Source organism: Mobula hypostoma, chromosome 29 (assembly GCF_963921235.1).
Source record: "Mobula hypostoma chromosome 29, sMobHyp1.1, whole genome shotgun sequence".
In the NCBI taxonomy this organism is placed as follows: Eukaryota; Metazoa; Chordata; class Chondrichthyes; order Myliobatiformes; family Myliobatidae; genus Mobula; species Mobula hypostoma.
In genome coordinates, this window is record NC_086125.1 from 17,582,867 (window position 1) to 17,605,215 (window position 22,349).

The 22,349-nt window shown below is 43.0% G+C and overlaps 1 protein-coding gene across 1 annotated transcript in view; it reads right to left on the reverse strand.

Moving 5' to 3' along the window:
- Positions 1–22,349, reverse strand: part of mcoln1a (mucolipin TRP cation channel 1a) — an 81,855-nt gene that overhangs the window by 22,507 nt on the left and 36,999 nt on the right. Inside the window, exons 5-8 of the mRNA XM_063036006.1 lie at positions 17,168–17,231; positions 12,150–12,246; positions 9,695–9,794; positions 3,511–3,620 (exon numbers count right to left, since the gene is read on the reverse strand). Of these exons, the coding sequence (XP_062892076.1) occupies positions 3,511–3,620; positions 9,695–9,794; positions 12,150–12,246; positions 17,168–17,231 (371 nt within the window). The remainder of the gene's footprint in view (positions 1–3,510; positions 3,621–9,694; positions 9,795–12,149; positions 12,247–17,167; positions 17,232–22,349) is intronic.

Consider the following 22,349-nt stretch of genomic DNA (forward strand, 5'->3'; position numbering starts at 1 on the left):
CTTAGCATGGCCTCACTGATAAAATACAAAGTTTAACTGTTAATTTTGCTATTCCCAGTATTTCTTCACCATAGCCCTTTATAATTCAAGGAAGACATGTGTTTTTGTTATTCTAATTCTCTTTCAATAAAGACCAAAACTTCTTGCATTCCCAGTTCTCAGCTTTGTTATTTCTGTTGAATGGCATCTGGATCCCTCTCAACACTAATGTCTAGCAATCTCAGAAAATGCATCTGTAGAGAATGAAACAGCTGCTGTTTTAACTGGGAAAAGAGGGAAACCAAATTTCAAACACCCATCAACTCAATTAGATCTCACCCTATCAAGAGAAAATCCAATTGTGTTCTATCCTTCACAGCCTTCTGTCCCTGGAACCCAACTTGTCTCTTTCCTGGGGCATGAAGAGGCCCTGATCTAAAATGACTGCTTCTGTTCCCACCAAAACTGCCTGAGTAGCTGAGCACTTCCAACCCTTTGCTTCAGATTTCTAACATCTACCATTTATTTTAATTTTCACTTATAGTGCACAACATCATCTTCCCATTATGTTCCATCTGACACGTCCTTAACCATTCACCAAGCCTATTTATATACTCTACACCTTTATGGCCCATACTCCTATCAAGTTTTGTACCAGCAGCAAACTGAATGCTTCACCTAAACTATAGCTACTGACAATGAACACAGATGGAGCCACATCACCAGTCCCTTTGACACACCATGGGTAACAGTTTAAACCCAGAAATGACCTGTTTATTCCACTGCATCCAGCTGACCAATTCACAATTCCTGTCAGTATTTCTGCAGAGAACATTCTGATTGCTTCCATCACCACCTGATATGGAGCAGCCAAAGCACACGATTGTAAGAGGCTTTTTAGAAGGTTAAAGACACAATCAGCTCCATGACAGACACAGGCCTCCTCACCAAAGTCATCTTCAAAAGGCAATGCCTCAAGAAAACCACATCCATCATGAAGGACCCTCAACACCCTGGACATGCTCCCTTCTCATCGCTACCATCAGAGATAGTATTGGAGCTTGGAAGTTGTACAGTAACCTGAAGTCACACACTCAAAGTTAAGGAAGTTTCTTTACCTCTGTCATCAGATTTCTAAATGGAATGTGAATGTTACCTTGCTATTACTATTTCACAATACTTATTTTTAATTGCAACTTATAGTAGGTTGTTATGCTGCACTGTACTACTTGCCACAAAACAACAAATTGCACAACTTATGTCAATGACAATAACCTAATTCTGATATAGTGTCTCCCAAAACCATGCATAACACGCTGTAAGGTTTCACTATTAAGGCTAACGTAATGGCTTCTATGTAATGTTCCACTGCTAAGGAAATGGTTTCTCTGTAGCAGCAATGTTTGGTTATGGCTAGAGATAATGGGGCTTTGGAATGGAGGGGTTAGCCAATGAGGAAATATTGTTCTTTCTTGTGTGTCTGAAAGCCAGGTTTTTCGCAGTCTTTCGCCAGGGAGCAATGGAAAGAGAGGACTCGAATGGAGAGAGTCGGAAGACCACCGGGCGGAGTGGACTGAGGAGCGAGAGTACGAGGGCCGGCTACGCTTGGAGGTCGATAGTTGATGAATAGCCATATCAGTGAGCTCTAACGATGAGCAATAGACTTTTTCCTTAAAATAGGCCCTTTTACTTTTTATTTTCTTTACTAACCCTCTATCCAGATTAAGATTTATAAAGTTCAATCATTTAATTGCATATGGTGTACCGTCTGATATTTTGTGGTGCGGATTTGTAACCAGGCAACACATCATGCAGCATCCACACAAACTAGATTGCTGAGTTTGGCGGGGCCAGAAGTTGCTTTCCCCTAGACGAACACGTGCTGGCCGAGCCTGAGGGTTACACATGCATTCTCATTCTCTGAATTATACAGAATGGAAACAAACCCTTCAGCTCAACTGGTCCATGCCAGCCAAGGTTCTGTTTAATAATCTCTTGATGAAGGCACGTGAAAAGCTGAAACACACAATGGGTTCCTTCTCCTCTATTCTACTGGCTGCAACTCCACCAAAAATCTGACCATTCGACCCATCAAGTTTGCTCCACCAATTCTTCCAGTCATCCCCGCTCCCCTGCTTTCACCCCATACCCTTTGATGCCCTGGCTAATCAAGAACCTATCTCTGCTTTAAATACACTAAATGACTTGACCTCCACAGCCGCTTGTGGCAACAAATTCCAGATTTACCACCCTCTGACTAAAGTAATTTCTCCGCATCTCAGTTCTAAAAGGACGTCCTTCAATCCTGAAGTTGTGCCCTCTTGTCCTAGAATCCCCTACATGGGAAATAACTTTGCCATATCTAATCCGTTCAGGCCTTTTAACATTCGGAATGTTTCTATGAGATCTCCCCTTATTCTCCTGAACTTCAGGGAATACAGCCGAAGAGCTGCCAGATGTTCCTCATACAGTAACCCTTTCATTCCTGGACTCATTCTTGTGAATGCTCTCTGAACCCTCTGCAACATCAGCATATCCCTTCTAAAATAAGGAGCCCAAAACTGCACACAATGCTCCAAGTGTTGTCTCACAAGTGCCTAAGAGCCTCAACATCACATCCCTGCTCTTATATTCTATACCTCTAGAAATGAACGCAAACAGTACATTCGCCTTCTTCACAACTGACTCAACTTAGAGGTCAACATTTAGGGCATCTTGCACAAGGCCTCCCAAGTTCCTTTGTATCTCTGCATTTTGAATCCTCTCCCCATCTAAATAATAGTCTGCTCGTTTATTTCTTCCACCAAAGTGCATGACCATACACTTTCCAACATTGTATTTCATTTGCCACTTCTTTGCCCATTCCCCTAAACTATCTAAGTCTCTCTGCAGGCTCTGTTTCCTCAACACTATCCATTCCTCCACATATCTTTGTATCATCGGTGAATTTAGCCATCAATCCATTAATACCGTAGTCCAAATCATTGACATGCATCGTAAAAAGCAGCGGTCGCAACACTGGCCCCTGTGGGACTCCACTGGTAACTGGCGGCCAGCCAGAATAGGATCCCCCTTATTCCCACTGTTTATTGCTGACCAGCCAATGCTCCACCCACACTAGTAACTTCCCTGTAATTCCATAGACTCTTATCTTGCTCAGCAGCCTCATGTGTGGCACCTTGTCAAAGGCCTTCTGAAAATCCAAGTACACCACATCTACAGCATCTCTTTTGTCTACTCTGCCCATCCTAAGTGTCCTGTTACAATTGTTGAAAGGGAATGAATGCAACTTTTCCCCTACTCATTCTGAGATTAGGCTAACTGGTATGCAAGCTCTTTCTCTTTGACTCATGTCATGGGTGGGGGTAGATTTGCTGCTTCTCATCCATGAGAAGTTTGGAAGATGACAACCAGTGTATCTACTATCTCTGCAGCTACCTTACAAAACCCTGAAATACAGATGACCCTTTGGATTTATCAGCTTTCATCCATCTCCACTAACGTTGGAAACGACATGACATGTGTACTCACGGCTTCCAGCTTGACTCCACGGATGATTGACCTCAAGCACAGAATAAAGGACGCCAGGCACAACGCAATGACACAGATGTCGAACATCAGGAGGCCAGTATCATTCCCACCTGGTATTTGGAATGGAAAGAGATGAGCAGGAGAAAAGAGAAATTAACCTCCAATTAAATATTTCCTCGTTCATAGACCTACTAAAACTACTTAAGAATGAATAGGACATTGGGATAGGAGTTGCCAAACAGTTTCGAACCAAGGTCAGTTGCATCCACTTGTGTGGCCATTAGATGCCACAGCGTTAAGAGTAAACAGTTTTTGAATAGTCTTGAAGAAAGGTCTCCACCTGAAATGTCAACTGTTTGCTCATTTCCGTGGACGCTATCTGATTGCTAAGTTCCTCCAACATTTTGTGTTTTGCCTTGGTTCTCTAGTATCTGCAGAGTTTCTTGTATTTATAGTTTTTAAAATAGTGTCAGTTCTGTGTGTTTGTGTTCAAAAAGCAGTGATTATAGTCACTGATAGTTAGTTGGTGAGAAATGAGCAGTAAGACAATTCAGAACAGTTTTGCTTACTGTGGGTTCAAACATTCAGGTTTGGAGATACCAGATATGGCCGGGAGTGAAAATGAAACAATTTCACTACTTCATAAAGTTAGGAAGTACAAAGAATTTAAAGGTACAACAATCAAACATTACAATGAAATGAATATTTGGAGGTCGCAATCATTGAAAGCATTGTATGAAGGCAGTCCATTATCTGCACTCAGTGACTGTGCTGATTTTGTTCATTTACAGTCAAAAGAACATGGCAGTGTTCAGTGGATGAAATGCAGTCCCTAGCTGACTGTATTAAGGATCTGGACACACTTCCATCAAAAAACTATCAGGAACTAGTGCAGTTTTATAGTACTGTGGTGGTATTGGTAGTGTTCCAATTTGTTCTGCGTCTCAATTAAATACACAATTTGTTACTCAGATAAGTGATAACTTATCTTGTTTTTTTTAAAATTATGTCTTAACTGTTTCCGTGAAACTACAGGTAATTGGCATAGCCACTTAAATAGACCAAAATATAGTGGTCCCAACGGGTCTTAATTGCACATGACAAACAGCAGACCCAGCACCAAGCTCTGTAACACACCACTGCTCACAGAACTCCAATCCAAAAAGCAACCATCCAGGACCGCCAAGCCAATCTTGTGTCTAACTGGCTACCTTACCATCGATCCCATGTGCCCAAACGTTCCAGACCAGACTACTATGGAACAGTACAGCATAGGGACCTGCCATTCAGCCCACAATGCTGTGCAGAATTTAAACTAGTGACACCCAATTCCGTTAACCCCTTCTTCCATGCAGGACAAAGTCAATACAAGTCTAGTTGACAGTTTTTAAATGACAGCCTCCTATTTAGCAAAACTGATTAAAATCAAAGCACCAGTAAAGCCAGCACTCCAACCTCATCACAAGCCTTTACAGCAAAGAGGCCGCCTTCTGGACTGTCATGCCTATGCCAGCTCACAAAAGCCATCTCATCCCAGCAACAAATTCCTGACCCACCAGGCCCCATCCCTCCTCCCACGGTTTCCTGCTGAATTGGCTTCAAGCTCCACCACCCTTCCAAGTCCAGTAATACTGTAAATGGAGAGGCCACTTTCAGCAGTCAAGAGAGGAGCAGGGCCAACAAACAAATGAATCAAACACCAAGGAGGGGGTCCAAATTTGGAGGGAGTTGCATCATGCACTATAAGACATTCCCACTTTCTAAAGTATTCGCAAGTGCCTGCGCCCTAAGACTCTATGTTCACTCTTCCATCTTCACCTTATCTCACACCCTTCCAATGCAGTCCATGTTTAAGACTTGTTTGGCAGGTAAGAACTCCTGTTTTATCAGCAGAGTTTCAAACTTCCTCTGGGTCTATAAAAAGAGAAGCAGGCTCTACCAGAGCGATCATGTTAGAGTGGTCATTTGAAGAGGGGCTCTGTTCTAAGTGCTATGTTTGATGTCAACATGCTGCAGGTAGTAGGGTGATATTAGGAAAAGAAGAGGGATAGACATGCAGTGCAGGAGTCCTCTGAGGCCACTCTCCTGGAGAACTAGTATACAGTTTTGGATACTGTTGTGGGGGAGAATGGCAGTTAATTCCACAGGGAAGGGAAAGCAGGCATGATTACACAGATAGGAAACTTTCTGTTAGGGGGACAGAAAGGAGATCATATGGTTGCAAACGGGACTCAGGGATGGTGTGTTGTCTCCCTGGTTGCCTCTGAGCAGTTTCAAGGGGGTGAGCAATCAAAAGTAGATGTGCACGTTAGCACACACAATCAAGAAAGAGATAGAGTCCTGCAGAATGAATGTAGAGAGTTAGGAGAGGAAAGGATAATGAGAGTAATAACCTCTGGATTACACGCAGTACTATGGGCTAGTGAGGGGGGAAAAAAAAAAAGAGGAGAATATGGAACTTGACTGCTCGGCTGAAGAGCTGGTGTAGGAGCAGGGGTGGACCTTTGAGATATCTTCTAGAACAGAGGTAACTTGCACCAGAGGGATGGGTTACACCTGAACTCCAAGGAGACCAATATCCTGGCAGGAAGATTTGCTCTTGTTGCAAGGGTGGGCAAGGGGATGGGATCGCAAGTATCAATAAGGCTGAGAGACAATTCAATGATAGCAAGATCAGTAGACAGCACAGGCAGTAGTGAGGGAAAAAAAACTGCTGAATTAAAATTACAGTTACTTCAATGTAAGAGAGCTGACATGCAAGGTGGACGAACTCAGGGCATGAATAGCTACCTTGGACTGGGATAAAGCCAATACAGAAATATGGCTTAGGGACAGGAATGATGGCCGAGCTTTCCAGTGGACAGAGATGGAGAAAAAGAAGGGAGAGGTGCACTTCTGATTAAGGAGAAGATCACGGCAGTAGTACAAGATAAAACTACTGAAATCATCCACTAAAGCTTTTTGAATAGGTAGAAATAACAAGGGAATGAACACCTTGGTAGGTTTGTATTGTAAGCCCCCTAATAGTCAATGGGAATTAGAGGAGCAAATATGCAGAGAGATTGCAGAGGATAGCAAGAATAATAGGGTGGTCATAGTAGGGGAAGTTATCTTTCCTAATATAGACTGAGACTGCCATTGTGCCAAGAGTTTAGACAGGTGAAACTTAAAGTGTATTCCAGTAATTTTCCTTAGGCAATATATACACAAGGATCCACCGGGGAGGGGGTAAAGCTTGACCTACTCTTAGATATAGGGCAGAAAAGTGACTGAGGTGTCAGTGGGGGAGCACTTTGGGATCAGTGAACATAGTTCTGTTAGTTATTAATTAGTTCTAAAAAGGAACACATCTAGTCCACGAGCTATAGTTCCAACATTAGCTTTAGTCTATTTTGAGAGTACTAACCAAGAACTTGCAAAAGTTGGAGCAGAGTTTTGCAAAGGAACATCTGGCAGTGGGAAGGTTTCAAAATTTGCATGTTTCTGTTAAGAGTGAAGGGCAAAACTGACAGCAGTCGGGAACCCTGGATGATGAGAGATATTGAGGCTCTGGTCAACAAAGAGGAGAGAGGATTCGTAGGTCAAATACAGGCACCGTCATTTACCTGTTACGCCACTGGCATTTAGGGCAGCAATGAAGGTCCTCTAATTCTGGCGGTGTTCAGAGCTTCCTTCAATGTGTTAGTAGCATCCTCCCAGTTTTCACTACTTCAGTTGTGCAGGTCCCAGGTGGAGACTCAGGAGTACTGTCACATTCAGATGTAGAATCATTCTTCATTGCTGTTTCCGTAACAATTTTGTTCTACCAGTCAGGATTGTTAACCCTGAGCTGAATCTCCCAAACCCAGAGAACCGGTGGACCACTCTACCCTTTGCTCTACCAAGAGTCAAGGCATAAAGCCCTGACTCCAGCCAACATAGCTCTCTGGGTCACTGAAGCATGCAAACCTCCAAACAACGACAAGATTGTGGCCCTCTTGGAGGAGATACAGGCACCAGGACCAAGTAAAACCCTGAAGTACAGAGGATGCAGAAGTGTACTTACTTTAGGAAATCAGAAGGCACGAAGAGGGCATGAAATAACTGTGGCAAAGCAAATTAAGGAGAATCAAAGATTTAATGTATGTTAAGGGGAAAAAAAGAGCAACTATAAAGATTATGGGGCCCCTCAATGAGTACTTCGCCTTTGTTTTTACCATGGAAGAGGACATGAAAGTTTTGGAAGTTAATGGCCAGATAGGTACATTGATAGGAAATGATGGGGAAAATAGGTCAAACCTGGGCAAATGGAACTAGTTCAGCTGGGAAACTTGGTCAACATGGGCCAGTTGAGCCAAAGGGGCTGTTTCCATGTTGTATGACTAACCACAGCAAATGCACACCAGGTCTATTTGGCTTGCTCTTTCCAATCAGCCAGGCACCAAAACACTTGCAGCTGAAACAATGATTCACTTGCATCCACTTCCTTCCAACTTAATGTCTTGTAATTGGTGTTCACAGTATGGTCTCTTCTAAAAGCCAAACATCAATTAGATGATCAGTTTAAAGAACACCTCTACAACAGCAGCCTGACAATACAATTCTCCACCTCACTGAGCCTGTGTCTTTGCATCTGACGATATTATGACAGTGCACAATAAAATCCTACGAAATAACAATTCGTCTTCCAACAAGATATACCACAGGGCTCAGCGTATGGTACTGAACTCTACAACTTCTGATACCAGTCTTTCCAGCATGTGCTAGAACTGGCCAGATGGGAGGCAAGGTCAGAATCTGCAACATTAACTCAGGTCTTGCTGTCTCATGGATGGCCTGACCTACCAGGTATCTCCAGCATTGTCTCTATTTTGTTACACCCTCCCTTGATGAAAATGTACCATGAGTAAGCCTTCATCACCCTCCCTCAGGCAATATCAGGCCATTTGTTCCAATTTATCTTGGCCTCTTTCATCACATCTTTTCTCTGTTCTTCACCTCTTTCCTTTGCCTGCAAAAGATTATTGATCTGAAACATTAACGCTATTACTTCCTCCACAGAATGGACCGGAGTATTCCAGTATTTTCTGTTTTTGTTCCATATTATCTTGTTATTATTTGGGGGAGTTTGGAAGGTGGATTAGTACATTAAAACTGTCTTTGCACAAAGACTTGGACCACTTTGGGATGTCTTGAAAATGATCTTCTAAACTGTCCTTCTTCCAAAGCCCAATCATGACAGGAGGGTAAAAGCAGTATTGATAGTGGCATCTGGTGGCTACCTTTGGAAATACCATGTTGGGCAGACACTGCCTCAAGATAAATCTGCTTAATAGCTGACATCACAAAAATCACACAATGGTGACCAGGTCATATTGTTGTCACCCATGGGTCAGCTTCTCAGAACAAGGGCACAACACCCTTCGCAAAGGCAATTAATTCACTGTTCAGCTACTGGGCCCATTCACAGTGAATGTGGCTCTCTAGCCAGTTTTCAGTTATCTAATATACAAGTCTTCTTGGAAGGAAAGTCACAGATAGCATGAAATCATTTTTAAGCAGCCTCATCATAGTATGGGGGTGGGAATGGGAACGGGAGTGGGAGTGGGGTTGGGGGGTTAACTTAATCATCGTGAGCAGAAGCCATGTGGCCAGAGAACCAGAGGATTACAAAGCAGACAGCAGATTTTCAGTCCATTGTAACTATACCAGGGCATTCCCACATTACTCCCACTTCCCATCATCCCCAAGGCCCAAATATCAACCCCACTTGCCCAGGGGAAAAAAAAACTTGTCCATCTCCCCCACCCTTCAACACATCAGCCCATAATAGTTGCACTGCCCACACTCCTCTGCCACCCCTCCCCCAGTGGCTCTGTACCAGTACACCTGCCCACACTACTCTCCCATAGCTTTCACTGTCCACAACCCTGTATCAATCCCACTGCCCCATACACTCCCATAGCACTGTATTATGTTTGAATTAAATACAATTACACACACCAACTCCAAGACAATTCTGCTGCTTCATCCTTTGACTGTATCCCAGTCTTAACATCTCACCAATTTTGCTGTCTGCCTGACTCAACACCAGAGCCCTGAGCCAATCCTAATCTAATCTCAATGCTTTATTCACCCCATTGACTGAGGCGAACCATCAGTGTACAGATCTGTGGTTACAATGGTGTCTGTTGTGTACGCTCACCATATCCATAAACACTGGGCTCTGTACATTCATTGATGACCACTTCATTGTCCAGATTGATCTTTATCCGACCACTGTGTGCCTTGTTATCAAACAGGATCTGCAATTAAATTGAAATCTGTTACACCCTCATTACTCCTGAAGGTCATGTCCCCTTCCCTCTTAGATAGCAAACCCCATCTTCCCAAAGCTCCCTGTGCAAGCTGGGGGTGGGGTTTGGGAGTGGGGGTGCAGTTTGCAGCTAACTACCATTGTCATCACATACACTTTCCAGTAGGGGAATAGTTGGTCAGAGAGGGGTGTGAAGTGGGGGACTGCCTTGGGTAGGACAGAGAAGGTTGCAGGGTGAGTTGTTGACTGGGTCCCTCCTACACAGCTTGTACCAGCTAACAACCTACAAGATGAGAATCTACCCCACAGCCAGCCCAGGGAATTGGTCAGTCCAAATCAGCCTGCACGGCTGCCCATCAAAATGCAGGAGACAAAATAACAACCTGCTGCATAGAAGCAACTAGCAAAGCCTGTTGTTGGGAGGCAAGTGCCTCAGAGAGGGAGTATGGCCGGAGACATGAGTGGAGCAGCTGGATCAGATTCAGGTTGTTGCTGTCTTACAATTCATGGAATTTGGTGTGATGCGGCAGCAACAGAATGGCATGACCAGCATTTACTTCCTTATCCCAAATAATAGTAGTGAACCACTTCCCTAACCCACTACCAGGGCATGAAGATGCTCCCTTACTCCATTAATTTTGGAGCCCCAAAATTCTGATCAGAAACCATAAAAAAAAATAATTTGCTAGTCCAGCCTGATTAAAGCCTGATTTATACTTGTGTGTACGGGCTACACCGTAGGCCTGATTTATACTTTTGCGTACCCCTATGCCGTAGCGAGCATGCGTAGTTGTGTCTGCGTCGCTTGACAATTCACCGCCAAAACGCTAGTTGGCGGTGGGGTTTCTATGCCACTGTGTTGAGTTTCTTCGTGAGAGACATGGATGAGGAAATGCATTTCAAATATTTTCCGATGTCTGCAGGTAGATTTGACGATTTGGTTCATCGTCTCCAACCATTTATTTCGCATCAGTGTACAGACAAGGCGGAGAAAAGCAACCAGAAATGTGTAGGAGGAAATGCAACGCTACCAAACAGACCAATCACAGTTGTTGCGGTCTGCGTCACCACGACGCTCGAGTTACTTTTTCGGGGAGGTGCACATCACCCTACAGTGTAGGGTATGGCGTAGGGTACGGTGTAGGGTACGCGGTACATACGGCGGACATTTGACGCAGAAGTATAAATGGGGCTTAAGGGTCTTGCCATTAATTGTACATTGTCTCTTCACACATGATCTTTCAAAGTGAAATGCCTCATTTATATCCACATTAACCTCCACCTGCCATTTCTCTGCTCATATCCTCAACTGATCCAGATTCCATCGTATCATTGGCAATCTTTAAAACTATCCACAGTGCACACACTCTGTATTGTCTACGAACATACCAATCCACCCTTCTATGTTTTCATCTAAGTTTTTATATTCATCAGAAACAGCAGAAGTCCTAGTACAGGCCCCTGTAGAACACACTAGTCACAGACCTGTAGCCTGAAGTACCACAGACCACTACCATCTACATCTTATAGTTAAGCCAATTCTGAATCCAAACGGTCAAGTTACTGTGGTCCCATGCATCTCATTTTTCTGGATAAGACTACCATGAGGAGCTTTATGAAAAGCCTTAATGAAAACCATGAAGTCAAACATCCACAGCTCTACCTTTATCAGTCACCTACAACTTCCTCAAAAAATTCAGTCAAGTTAGGAAGACATGAATTGCCCATAACAAAGCCAGGCTCACTGCCCCTAATTAAGCCATGGTGTTCCAAATTCTTAAATTATATCCTTATGGGACCTCTCAAATAGCTTTCCTACCACTGATGTGACACTTGGCGGTCTACAGAATCCTATTTCACATAAGCTGCCCACTATTCCACTGGGACCTCCCCTGGAGTTAGTGAGGATATGAAGACCTTGTGCAAGGTCCCAGTTATCTCATCATCTGCCACTCTCAATAATCAAGGTACATCCCACTAAGCCTGAGGACTCATCCACTCAATGATCTTCGTGACGCCAACACTACTACTTCCTTAACCTCTTAATGCCATAAAATATTACCAAACTACACACAGATCTCATTTGTTACTCATTTAGGATCTCACCTGTCTCCAAATACATCTGCCCTTCTCTATCCTTAAGTGGTCCCACCCTCTCCCAAAGTTATTATATTGCTCTTAATGTAGGTCTAGATTCCTCAATAATTTTGGTGTAGATTTCTATATCATTTATCTGAAAAGCAAATACTTGGCCTTCCAATTATTAATTAAAAAAAGCTCAACATTAAACTCCCGCATTAGAGAGAAAAATAAATAAGCAAAATTAAAAATAATCAGCACTTACTATAATATGAAATGTGTAGCAATCTGGAAGTTCGTGGTTGATGATCGTCTGAATGTTAATGGCCTTCAGTTTAAATGTTATGGTAATATCTATAAGCCTAAAAACACAAACAGATCAGATTTAAGAGATTGCCTTTGCAAATCTTCTTTTCCCTTTTCACTCATTGCGATTAATTTTTCCAGTGATGACATGAACCAGTTAGCAAGACAAAGCTAATCCACAGTAATCCACAGTCTGAGCACTTAACCAATCTGATTCAAGGCAGGGTCAGATATTCGCAACGGTTGAAGTGCACATAGAAGCAACCCACCCACAACCAAAGCCACTGAGGATCAGAATTAGACTTGGCAACAATACTGATGTAATGGAATGGGTTGAGACACAGACAAAGCAACTATGGAATTGCAACCGTGGAAAGTGCCTCATGCAAAGATGGTAAGAGGCAGATTCAGGAGTAGCTTTCAAAAGGAAGTGTTGGGGGTGGTGAAGTGGGGTAGGAAATAGGGTCCTGGAAACTCAACAGGAAAATAGGAGTACTGAATAGTTCTTTCAAAGCACTGCACAAAGGGATGAATGGCCTCCTCCTGTGCCAGATACAGCATTTACCATTGCAGCTGGTACCAACAGGAATAAAGCAGAGTAACAATAACTCTCCCCATACTGTCAATTCTGTGCTACTTTTGTAATCTCACTTTGAGGCATTGACTCACATACATCCATTGACCACTCAACCAGATGTCCAAATTCTCCAAAGACAAAACCATGGAAATAACAAGATGAAAACATTATGAATCATAGGCGACTTCTCCCTACTTGACTAGGAATGGATGCTAATTTTAGTACCTCAACAGAAACAAACAAGTGCTCTTGTGGAATAGTCACAAGAGGTTATGTCATCTCTTCAATGAGGCATTAGTGAACTTAAAAATCAGTTAAGCAAAACAAACCCTCCCAAGTATCTTAATTTCCATACAAGGATCACATTGTCAGAAAGCCAAATTTGTTCAGACCTTTTTTTTTCTCTCTATAGTACACGTGGTATGACACAAAAATTACACCTGGATTGCATAAGCATCAACTTGCTTTTGAGGATTCCATATGAAACAACTTGCATTAAACATCAACTTGTCATAAAATGCTTATTGCCACTCCTCTGACAATATTTAACTCCAAGCAGATATCCCAAAACTGGGACAAAAAAATTACTGTACAAGACTTTAGAGAGACCACATTTGGAACAGTGTAGTTCTAGTCACCCAACATAGGAAGGAGATTATTAAGTTTGAAATGGTGCAGAGGGGGGAAAAAAAAAATCACAAGGATTATTATCAGGAATGGAGGGCTTGGGACTTTATTTCCCTTAGAGCGAAGGAGACCGTGGTGTGACATGGCAGGTATATAAAATCAGGAGGGGCATAAATATTGTCTTTTTGCTCAGGGTAATTGAATCTAAAACAAGGCAGCATATATTTAAGGTAAGAAAAAAAACAAATTTAAAATGGACCTGATAAGTAAGTTTTTGCACACAGATTGTTTTGGGTATATGAAATGAGCTGCCAAAGGAAGCTGTACAGATTGGTACAATTACAATTGTTAAAAGACATTTGGACAGGTCTACCATTGGTAGACAACTAGTTGACATTGATGAGTTGGGCCAAAGGGCATGTTTTCCTGCTCTATAATTCATATTGAAGTACTGTCTTCAGCAGCAAAGTGGAGAGGAAATCCAGAAGTTATTGGTTTGAGGCACAGAAATGTAGAACCATTAACATTTCAGAATGTTGTTAGGGTTGGAGGAGATTTATAGAATAAGGACGTAGCAACATTACAGGAGGGATTTGGGAATAATGGTTACAATACCAAGGCAGTGTATTACTTCAGAATGAGAGCACATGAAAAGCCTTTTGGCTCAACTGATCCATGCCAAACAAGATTCCCACCCAAGCTTGTTCCATCGGCCAGAATTTGACCTACAACCTTCTAAACTGTTCCTATCCATCCATCCAACCTTCTTCACCACCAGCCACCAGGGACTCCTTTCATGGGACCATGTACCCCCATACGGAGCTGATCGAAATCTCCCTGTAGTTTTTGATAATGCACTTCATTGTCCACTATTCTATATATTTTCAAGTTATCTCCAAATGATGACTTTTTACATTCTCAATCATACCCTTGATATAACAAACAAGTGGCCCAGCATTGGCCCCAGGGGCCACTGGTCACAGGTCTCCAATCCAGGAAACCACCCGACACAACTCCCTTTGCCTTTGGCACGGTTCCATATGGAAACAGCTCTCCATGGATTCCAGATCAGCCTTCCAAGTGGAACTTCATCAAAAGCTTTGCTGAAGTTCTCAAAGACCACATCTACCACCTACTCTCATTACTATTCTTGGTCACACTAGAAAAACACAATCAAGTTCATAAAACAGGCACAAAGCCATGATGATTATTACTAATCAACCACTGTCCTTCCAAAGGATGTATCTCTTATCCCTTAGTATTTACTCCAATAACTTGCCTGCCACACAGGTTCGACTTGGTGGTCTATACCTTCTAAACTTTCTTTTCCATCCATCTTAAACATCGTCTACCAGCACCTTACCCATGGCTAATGATGCAAATCTCTCATTCAGGGCTCCCACAATTATCTCCATAGCCTCTCACGGTGTTTTTGGATATACCTGATCAGGCTCTGGATATTTATCATCTTTCATATCATTCAAGACATTCAGCACATTCTCAATTGTAAATGCGGACTCATCCAAGAACTCCAATAATTTTTCTTAGTTCAAAAGTTTTCACCCCTTTCTCCATGGTAAATACAGGAGAAATGTTCATTGATTCGTCCAGCTTCTGCAGCTCTATACAGAAGTCTTTGAGGATCCCTATTCTCTCCCCGTTGCTCTTTTTCTCAGAATATACATAAAATTTCTTTGGAATTTTCTTAATCTTCTCTGCGAAAGATATTCCATTTCCTCCTCTATGCCCTTCTGATATTCTTTTTCAGTACACTCCTGTATCCCCTATAGTTCTCCAGGGATTCACCTGCCTGTACCTGACCCATTCTTTCTCATTTCCCGTGGCCAGGACCTCATTATCTCTCATCACCCAGGGTTCCTGACTCCTACCAGCATTACCCTTCACTTACAGGAACATGCAAACCTTTAGCTCTCACTAACTCACCTTTAAAACCCTACTTGCCAGAGGCCCCTTTGCCTGTAATTAACCTACTCCAACCAACCTTTGCAAGTTCCTGACTCATACCATCAACAAGTAATCAACAGGTGCTAATGCAATAAGTGGACAGATGCTGGTTTTGTGAGAAGGGTCACACAGTGTTCACTAATTCCACGGGGGGTGGGGGTGGGTTAATATAGAAATATTGGACCAGCTCAGATTTCCTGGCAAAAAACACAGCTATAAAGGTGTGTTACTCTTCTGCCTCTGCAGAAGGTGCCCCCAACACTTGCTCTCCGAGCTAGTCACCTCCTCCCAATGGGTCTCACTCAGGGCTGCAACATCCATATGAGGGTCTGAGCTCCTGGCTCAGTGAAGCATCAAAGAAGTCTGTTGTTCCTGGGAAGATCCATGAGGGTCCTGCTATTCTGGCGCAAAAAAGTTCAGATTGTGAAGTTACCTGGATAAAATGTATTTTAATGTGCATACTTACTATATACCAAATACTATACAGACCAATATTGGTGTCTGTTGGACAGATCATTGCCTAATCCACTTACTTTCATCACCTGTTCCCAAGACACCAGTATCAGTAAGGCTGCTGCAAGAAAATCAGTGAAATTTTTAAGGATTTCACAAAGCTGGCTGTTCAAGACAGCCCATCAGGGACAACCTTTTATCTCTCAGCTAATAGGAACCATGGTAACCATACCTTAAGCTATCTTAGAATCAACACAGTTAACATCCATCAAGAGATTCTTGGCTTTTCTCCCAAGAAACAACAGGTTTGATGACAACAACCAGGTGATGTGGGAGTTAATTGACTGTAAACAGAAACCATTCATATATTGGAAGTTTTTCCATGCTTCATTTGAAAACATTTCTACAGACACTGAAAGCTGTGAGTCAGCAGGATATCTGTAACCTAAGAACAGGAGGTCCAAAATCCTGCAGACATGCATGAGTTCTTCGGCGCTGATAACGCCACGTCTCCAGTGCAGACAGCCGAGAATACTTCTCACAAAAGTAACGATAAAACAGAAACACATTACCGTGCCAACCCATCTGGGTCAATATATTCCCATCAAGACAGCAAACAATCCTGTTCATATTAAACAAACTCAATTCCAAACAACCACCATGTACTTATTCACTTAGCCAAACCGTGACTACTTCACTTTTGACCATAATCCAAGAATCTTTAAAGAAATTGTACTGCACTGAGAATACATGCACATCATGGCTTCCTCCTGCATTTGTTGCACTGTATCCAACAGCCAGCAGCTCCACTTTGTCCATTTGCAGCTCGCAAAACTATGCCATTCCTACACTAATTTTTTTAGATTATGAAGACACGTAGTCCCCTTTTGTCATTTAGTAATGCATACATTAAGAAATGATACATTACTATTTCTTAATTTTCCCTGCAACTTACTCTCCCAAACCCTCATCAATTCTCCTCAAACTGTACCACTCACATACACATTGGGAACAATTTACGCCAGCCAAATAACCTGCCAATAAACACTTCTTTGTGATATGGGAGGCAACTGGAGCACCTGAGGAAAAGCACAGTCAAAGGAAAACACGTAAACCAGACAGACTATACAGGAGTCTGGGATTGAACCCAGGTCTTTGGATGTGGCTCTATCATTTCTTCCACTAGATATGGGCTCCACCTCCAACATCTCAATATCTTTTCAAGAATGCAGAGAACGACATTGCATAATACATACTAAGCTTTTAAAGCTTTCACATTAGAGATTTCATATATTCAAATTAACCAGTCAAACTGGATCAGTAAAAATTGTATTTTAAAATGAAGATGACATTACTTGTAGAATTTCAGTGAGATGTTCCTGTACGTCAGTTTCTCTGTGGGGCTCACACTCACACACTCTGGAAGAAGAAGAGGTAGAATTACCTTGAAGAACAGAACAAGCCAGGAATTACACACCCAGCTCTGTATATTGCTGGTCATTTAATATTTGCCTGCTGAAGTTTAAGGTTACAAAATCGAAGCAAAACATTGACTTGAACAACTAGGTACTCAGGTAAATGAGCGGCTAGCTTCTTGGGTACTGTTATGAAATAGAATTCTTCATTCTCAACGCAATCCCATTCCCCAGCATTTTGAGTTGGACTTCTAGCATTCTAATGTGATACCATTTAACCAGTTACCTGCTTTTCTTACACAAGTAGCTGATCTGGGGGTTTTGTGACAATTTGAACATCAATTGTTATTCACTTGGCCACACTTAATGACAAAAGTCAACATTCCCTCCGACCTTCCCCTCTGAGGCAAAAAGTTCTGTCCTCAGTAAGGACCTTACCTTTGTCCCCCTTTGCTCACACCTCAGTGTGTTCTGTGCCCACCATGACCCTCAGCAGTTTTTCTGTCACCTCTATCAATGAGCCCACTTCTTTGGCAAGGATTCCCCACCCCACACCAATGACCTCCTCTCTCATTTCCAACATTTGTCCTCTTAAGGCACCCACTCTGGTTCTCTGCCTGCTCTGGATCTTTTCATCTCTAATTGCTGACATCAGCATTCCTCTCTCCTCCTTGAACTCCCTCTGAACACATTGTTCTCCACTCTCTTCTCCTCCCTCCATTCTCTGCACCTCACCATCAAATCGACAGACAGTGTGGCAGACTGAGCTCTACCTTGCTGAGGCCAGACAGCAATTCTGATACCTCTCTTACTTAAAAGGACCCCTTTTCAGACCATCAAGATGTCCTACACCTCATCAACTCTGGGCATCTCCCATCCATTGCAAAAACCTTAGTTCCTTTACCTCATACTGCTTGTTTTCCTTCTAATCCAAAATCCACAAACCTGACTGTCCAGATAGGCCCATTGATTCTGCCTGCTCCTGCCCCAGTGAACTTGTGTCCACATGTCTCATGTCCATTCAATCCCCCTTGGTTCAGTCCCATCTCACCTACATCCGTGACACCACATACTCTCAATCTCCTCAACAACTTTCAATTCCCTGGCATTGATCTGCTCATTTTCACCATACAATTCTATCCTCCACCAAGAAAGCATTAAAGTTCTCCACTTCTTTCTTGACAACAGACCTGATCAGTTCCCCTCCACCACCACCCTCCTCCTTCTGGCAGAACTGGGCCTGACCCTCAACAATTTCTCCTTTGCTTTCTCCCACATTCTCCAAACTCGAGGTATAGCCATGGGCCCCAGCTTGGTCTGGCTTTTTGTCGTCCATGTTAAACAGTTCTTCACGGGTAATGATCCCCAACTTTTCTGCGCTACACTGATGACTACATTAGTGCTGAACAAATTAGTGCTGAACAAATTCTTCTTGGGCTTCAAGCTGGGTAACTGGATTGAAGTCAGAGAAGAGTTATTTCGTCATATACACCGGGAAAGCACTAGATCCTTTTGCACCCATGCTGAGCTCGTCAATTTCATCAACTTTGCCTCCAGCCTCCAACTTCCAACCTGCCCTTAAATTCATTTGGTCCATTTTTGACCCCTCTCCCCCCTTTCTTGATCTCAGTTTCTCCATCTCTGGAGACAAACTGTCTACCGCATCATTTATAAACATACCGATTTCCACAATTATCCTGTCCATCTCACCCCATCTCCTGAAAATTCCCCTTTTCTCAGTTTCTTAGTCTCCGCCACATCTGTTCCAAGGATTAGGATTTCCTTTCCAAGACATCAGGGATGCTCTCTTTCAAAGAACGGGGCTTCCCTTCCTTCACTATTGATGCTACCCTCACCTGCACTGCCTCCATTTCCCTGACATCCACACTCCCTCATGTTCTTGCTGCCTTAACAGGGATAGAGTTCCTCTTGTCACCTGCTGTCACCCCATGAGCCTCCACACCCAACACGTCATTCTTCTCAACTTTAACAGGATCCTATCACCAAACACGTCGTTACTTCACCCCCCACTCTCTACTGAGATTGTTCCCACCATGATTCCCTTGTCCATTTGTCCCTCCCCACTAATCTCCCTCCTGCACTTGTCCCTGAAAGCAGCAGAAAGCTTCACCTGTCTATTCACCTCCTCGCTGCCTCTAAACAGTCCATCCAGGTGAGATAACACATCACCTGCAAATCTGTTGGAGCTATCCATTGTGTCTGGTGCTCCTGATGCGGCCTCTTGTACACCGCTTTGTCAAGCACCTCCACTGCATCCTTAAAAAGCTGTGCCCATCAGCTAGCAGCAGCGTTCAAGGATATGTTTAATCTCTCAAAAAGAGTGACAATCATACCAGTGCCCAAGAGGAGCAGGGTGAGCTGCCTCAGTGATTATTGCTCAGTTGTACTCACATCTACTGTGATGAAGTGCTTCAAGAGGTTGGTCATAGGCAGAATCAACTTCTACCCAAGTAAGGACCTGAACGCTGCGATTTGCCATTGCCACAATATTCTACAGCAGATGCAATCGCAGCCTCGAATCACCTGGACACAGCAATACCTACGTCGGGCTGCTGTTTGTTGATTACAACTCAGTATCATATCTTCAGTAGTAATCAACAAGCTCCAAAACCTGGGCCTCTGTACCTCTCTCTATAATTGGATCCTTGGCTTTCTCATTGGGAGACTATAGTCAGTGTGGATCGGAAATAACATCTGTTCCTTGCTGACGATCAACACCAGCACACCTCCAGGATGTCTGTTCAGCCCACTGCTCTATTCTTTCTATACCCATGACCATTTGGCTAAGCACAATTCAGACAGCATCTATAAATCAACCAATGACACAACTGCTGGCAGAATATAAAACAGTGAGAAGTAGGTGTACAGGAGCAAGATAGATCAGCTGGTCAAGTGGTATCACAGCAACAACTTTGCACTCAACATCAGTAAGACCAAGGAACTGATTGTGGACTTCAGGAAGGGCAAGTCAAGGGAACATGCACCAGTCCTCATCAAGGGACTAGCAGTGGAAAGGGCGAGCAGTTTCAAGTTCCGGGGTGTCAACATCTCTAAAGATCCATCCTGGCCCCAACATATTGATGTAATTACAAAGAAGGCACAACAGCAGATATATTTCATTAAGTTTGAGGACACTTGGTAAGCCACCAAAGACTAGTAAGTTTCTACAGATGTACCATGCATCACCATCTGGTACAGCAAAGCCACCACACAGAATCAGAAAAGGCTACAGAAAGTTGCAAACTCAGCCACCTCCATCATGGACACTAGCCTCCCCAGCTACCATTGAGGTGGTGGTATAGGAACCTGAAGACACACTTTCAACATTTTAGGAACAGCTTCTTCACCACCATCACCAGTTTTGGATAATGAACCTATGTACACAATCTCACTATTTTCTTTTCTTTTTGCTCTCTTATGTCAATAATTATATACACTGGATTCCAGTTAAATAGGCCATCGGTTAATCAGTGCAGCCACTTTTTTGGGACCACTCTTAAAGAACAAAAATCAATCAAGAAAATTGCTGGCATCCCATTCCTTTATTTGGAACACTTATGCTGCTTAATTGGGACAGAAAACTCTTGACAAAGAGTTTTTAACTAGCACCAGTCATGTGCACTAGCACTGCTGTTTGATACAACGCCATGTTTCAGGCGAGTAGTTTTTAAAGTAGCACCAGTTGTGTGGGTTTGTGTTCAAAAAGCAGTGGTTTTTGTCACTTTTGGTGAGAAATAAGCAGTAAGACAATTCAGAACCATTTCACTCACTGCGGTTTCAAGCATAGAAGCTTGGAGGTGTGAGGAACGGCTGGGAGTGAAAATGAAATTATTGCACTATTTCAAGTTAGAAGCTGCTAAGAATTTGAAAGTATCGACAATCATCTTGAATGTGGCAATGAAAATGAAGACTTGGAGGATGCAATCATTGAAAGTATTGTTATGAAGACAGCCATTATCTAGCTGCACAAGGTGTCTGCACTGATTTTGTTAATTTATGATCTAACGAATGCGACGGGGATTTAATTCTTCAGTCAATAAGTATTAACTAATACAGTTTTATAACATTGCAGTAGTATTGATAGTGTTCCAACTTGTTCTGCATTTTGGAAAAGATTCTTAGAGATAGGATCCATAGGCATTTAGAGAATCATGGTCTGATCAGGGACACTCAGCATGGCTTTGTGAAGGGCAGATCGTCTCCAACAAGCCTGACAGAGTTCTTTGAGGAGATGACCAGGCATATAGATGAGGGTAGTGCAGTGGATGTGATCTATATGGATTTTAGTAAGGCATTTGACAAGGTTCCACATGGTAGGCTTATTCAGAAAGTTAGAAGGCATGGGATCCAGGGAAGTTTGGCCAGGTGGATTCAAAATTGGCTTGCCTGCAGAAGGCAGAGGGTCGTGGTGGAGGGAGTACATTCAGATTGGAGGATTGTGACTAGTGGTGTCCCACAAGGATCTGTTCTGGGACCTCTACTTTTCGTGATTTTTATTAACGACCTGGATGTGGGGGTAGAAGGGTGGGTTGGCAAGTTTGCAGACGACACAAAGGTTGGTGGTGTTGTAGATAGTGTAGAGGATTGTCAAAGATTGCAGAGAGACATCGATAGGATGCAGAAGTGGGCTGAGAAGTGGCAGATGGAGTTCAAGCCGGAGAAGTGTGAGGTGGTACACTTTGGAAGGACAAACTCCAAGGCAGAGTACAAAGTAAATGGCAGGATACTTGGTAGTGTGGAGGAGCAGAGGGATCTCAGGGTACATGTCCACAGATCCCTGAAAGTTGCCTCACAGGTGGATAGGGTAGTTAAGAAAGCTTATGGGGTGTTAGCTTTCATAAGTCGAGGGATAGAGTTTAAGAGTCACGATGTAATGATGCAGCTCTATAAAACTCTGGTTAGGCCACACTTGGAGTATTGTGTCCAGTTCTGGTCACCTCACTATAGGAAGGATGTGGAAGCATTGGAAAGGGTACAGAGGAGATTTACCAGGATGCTGCCTGGTTTAGAAAGTATGCATTATGATCAGAGATTAAGGGAGCTAGGGCTTTACTCTTTGGAGAGAAGGAGGATGAGAGGAGACACGATAGAGGTGTACAAG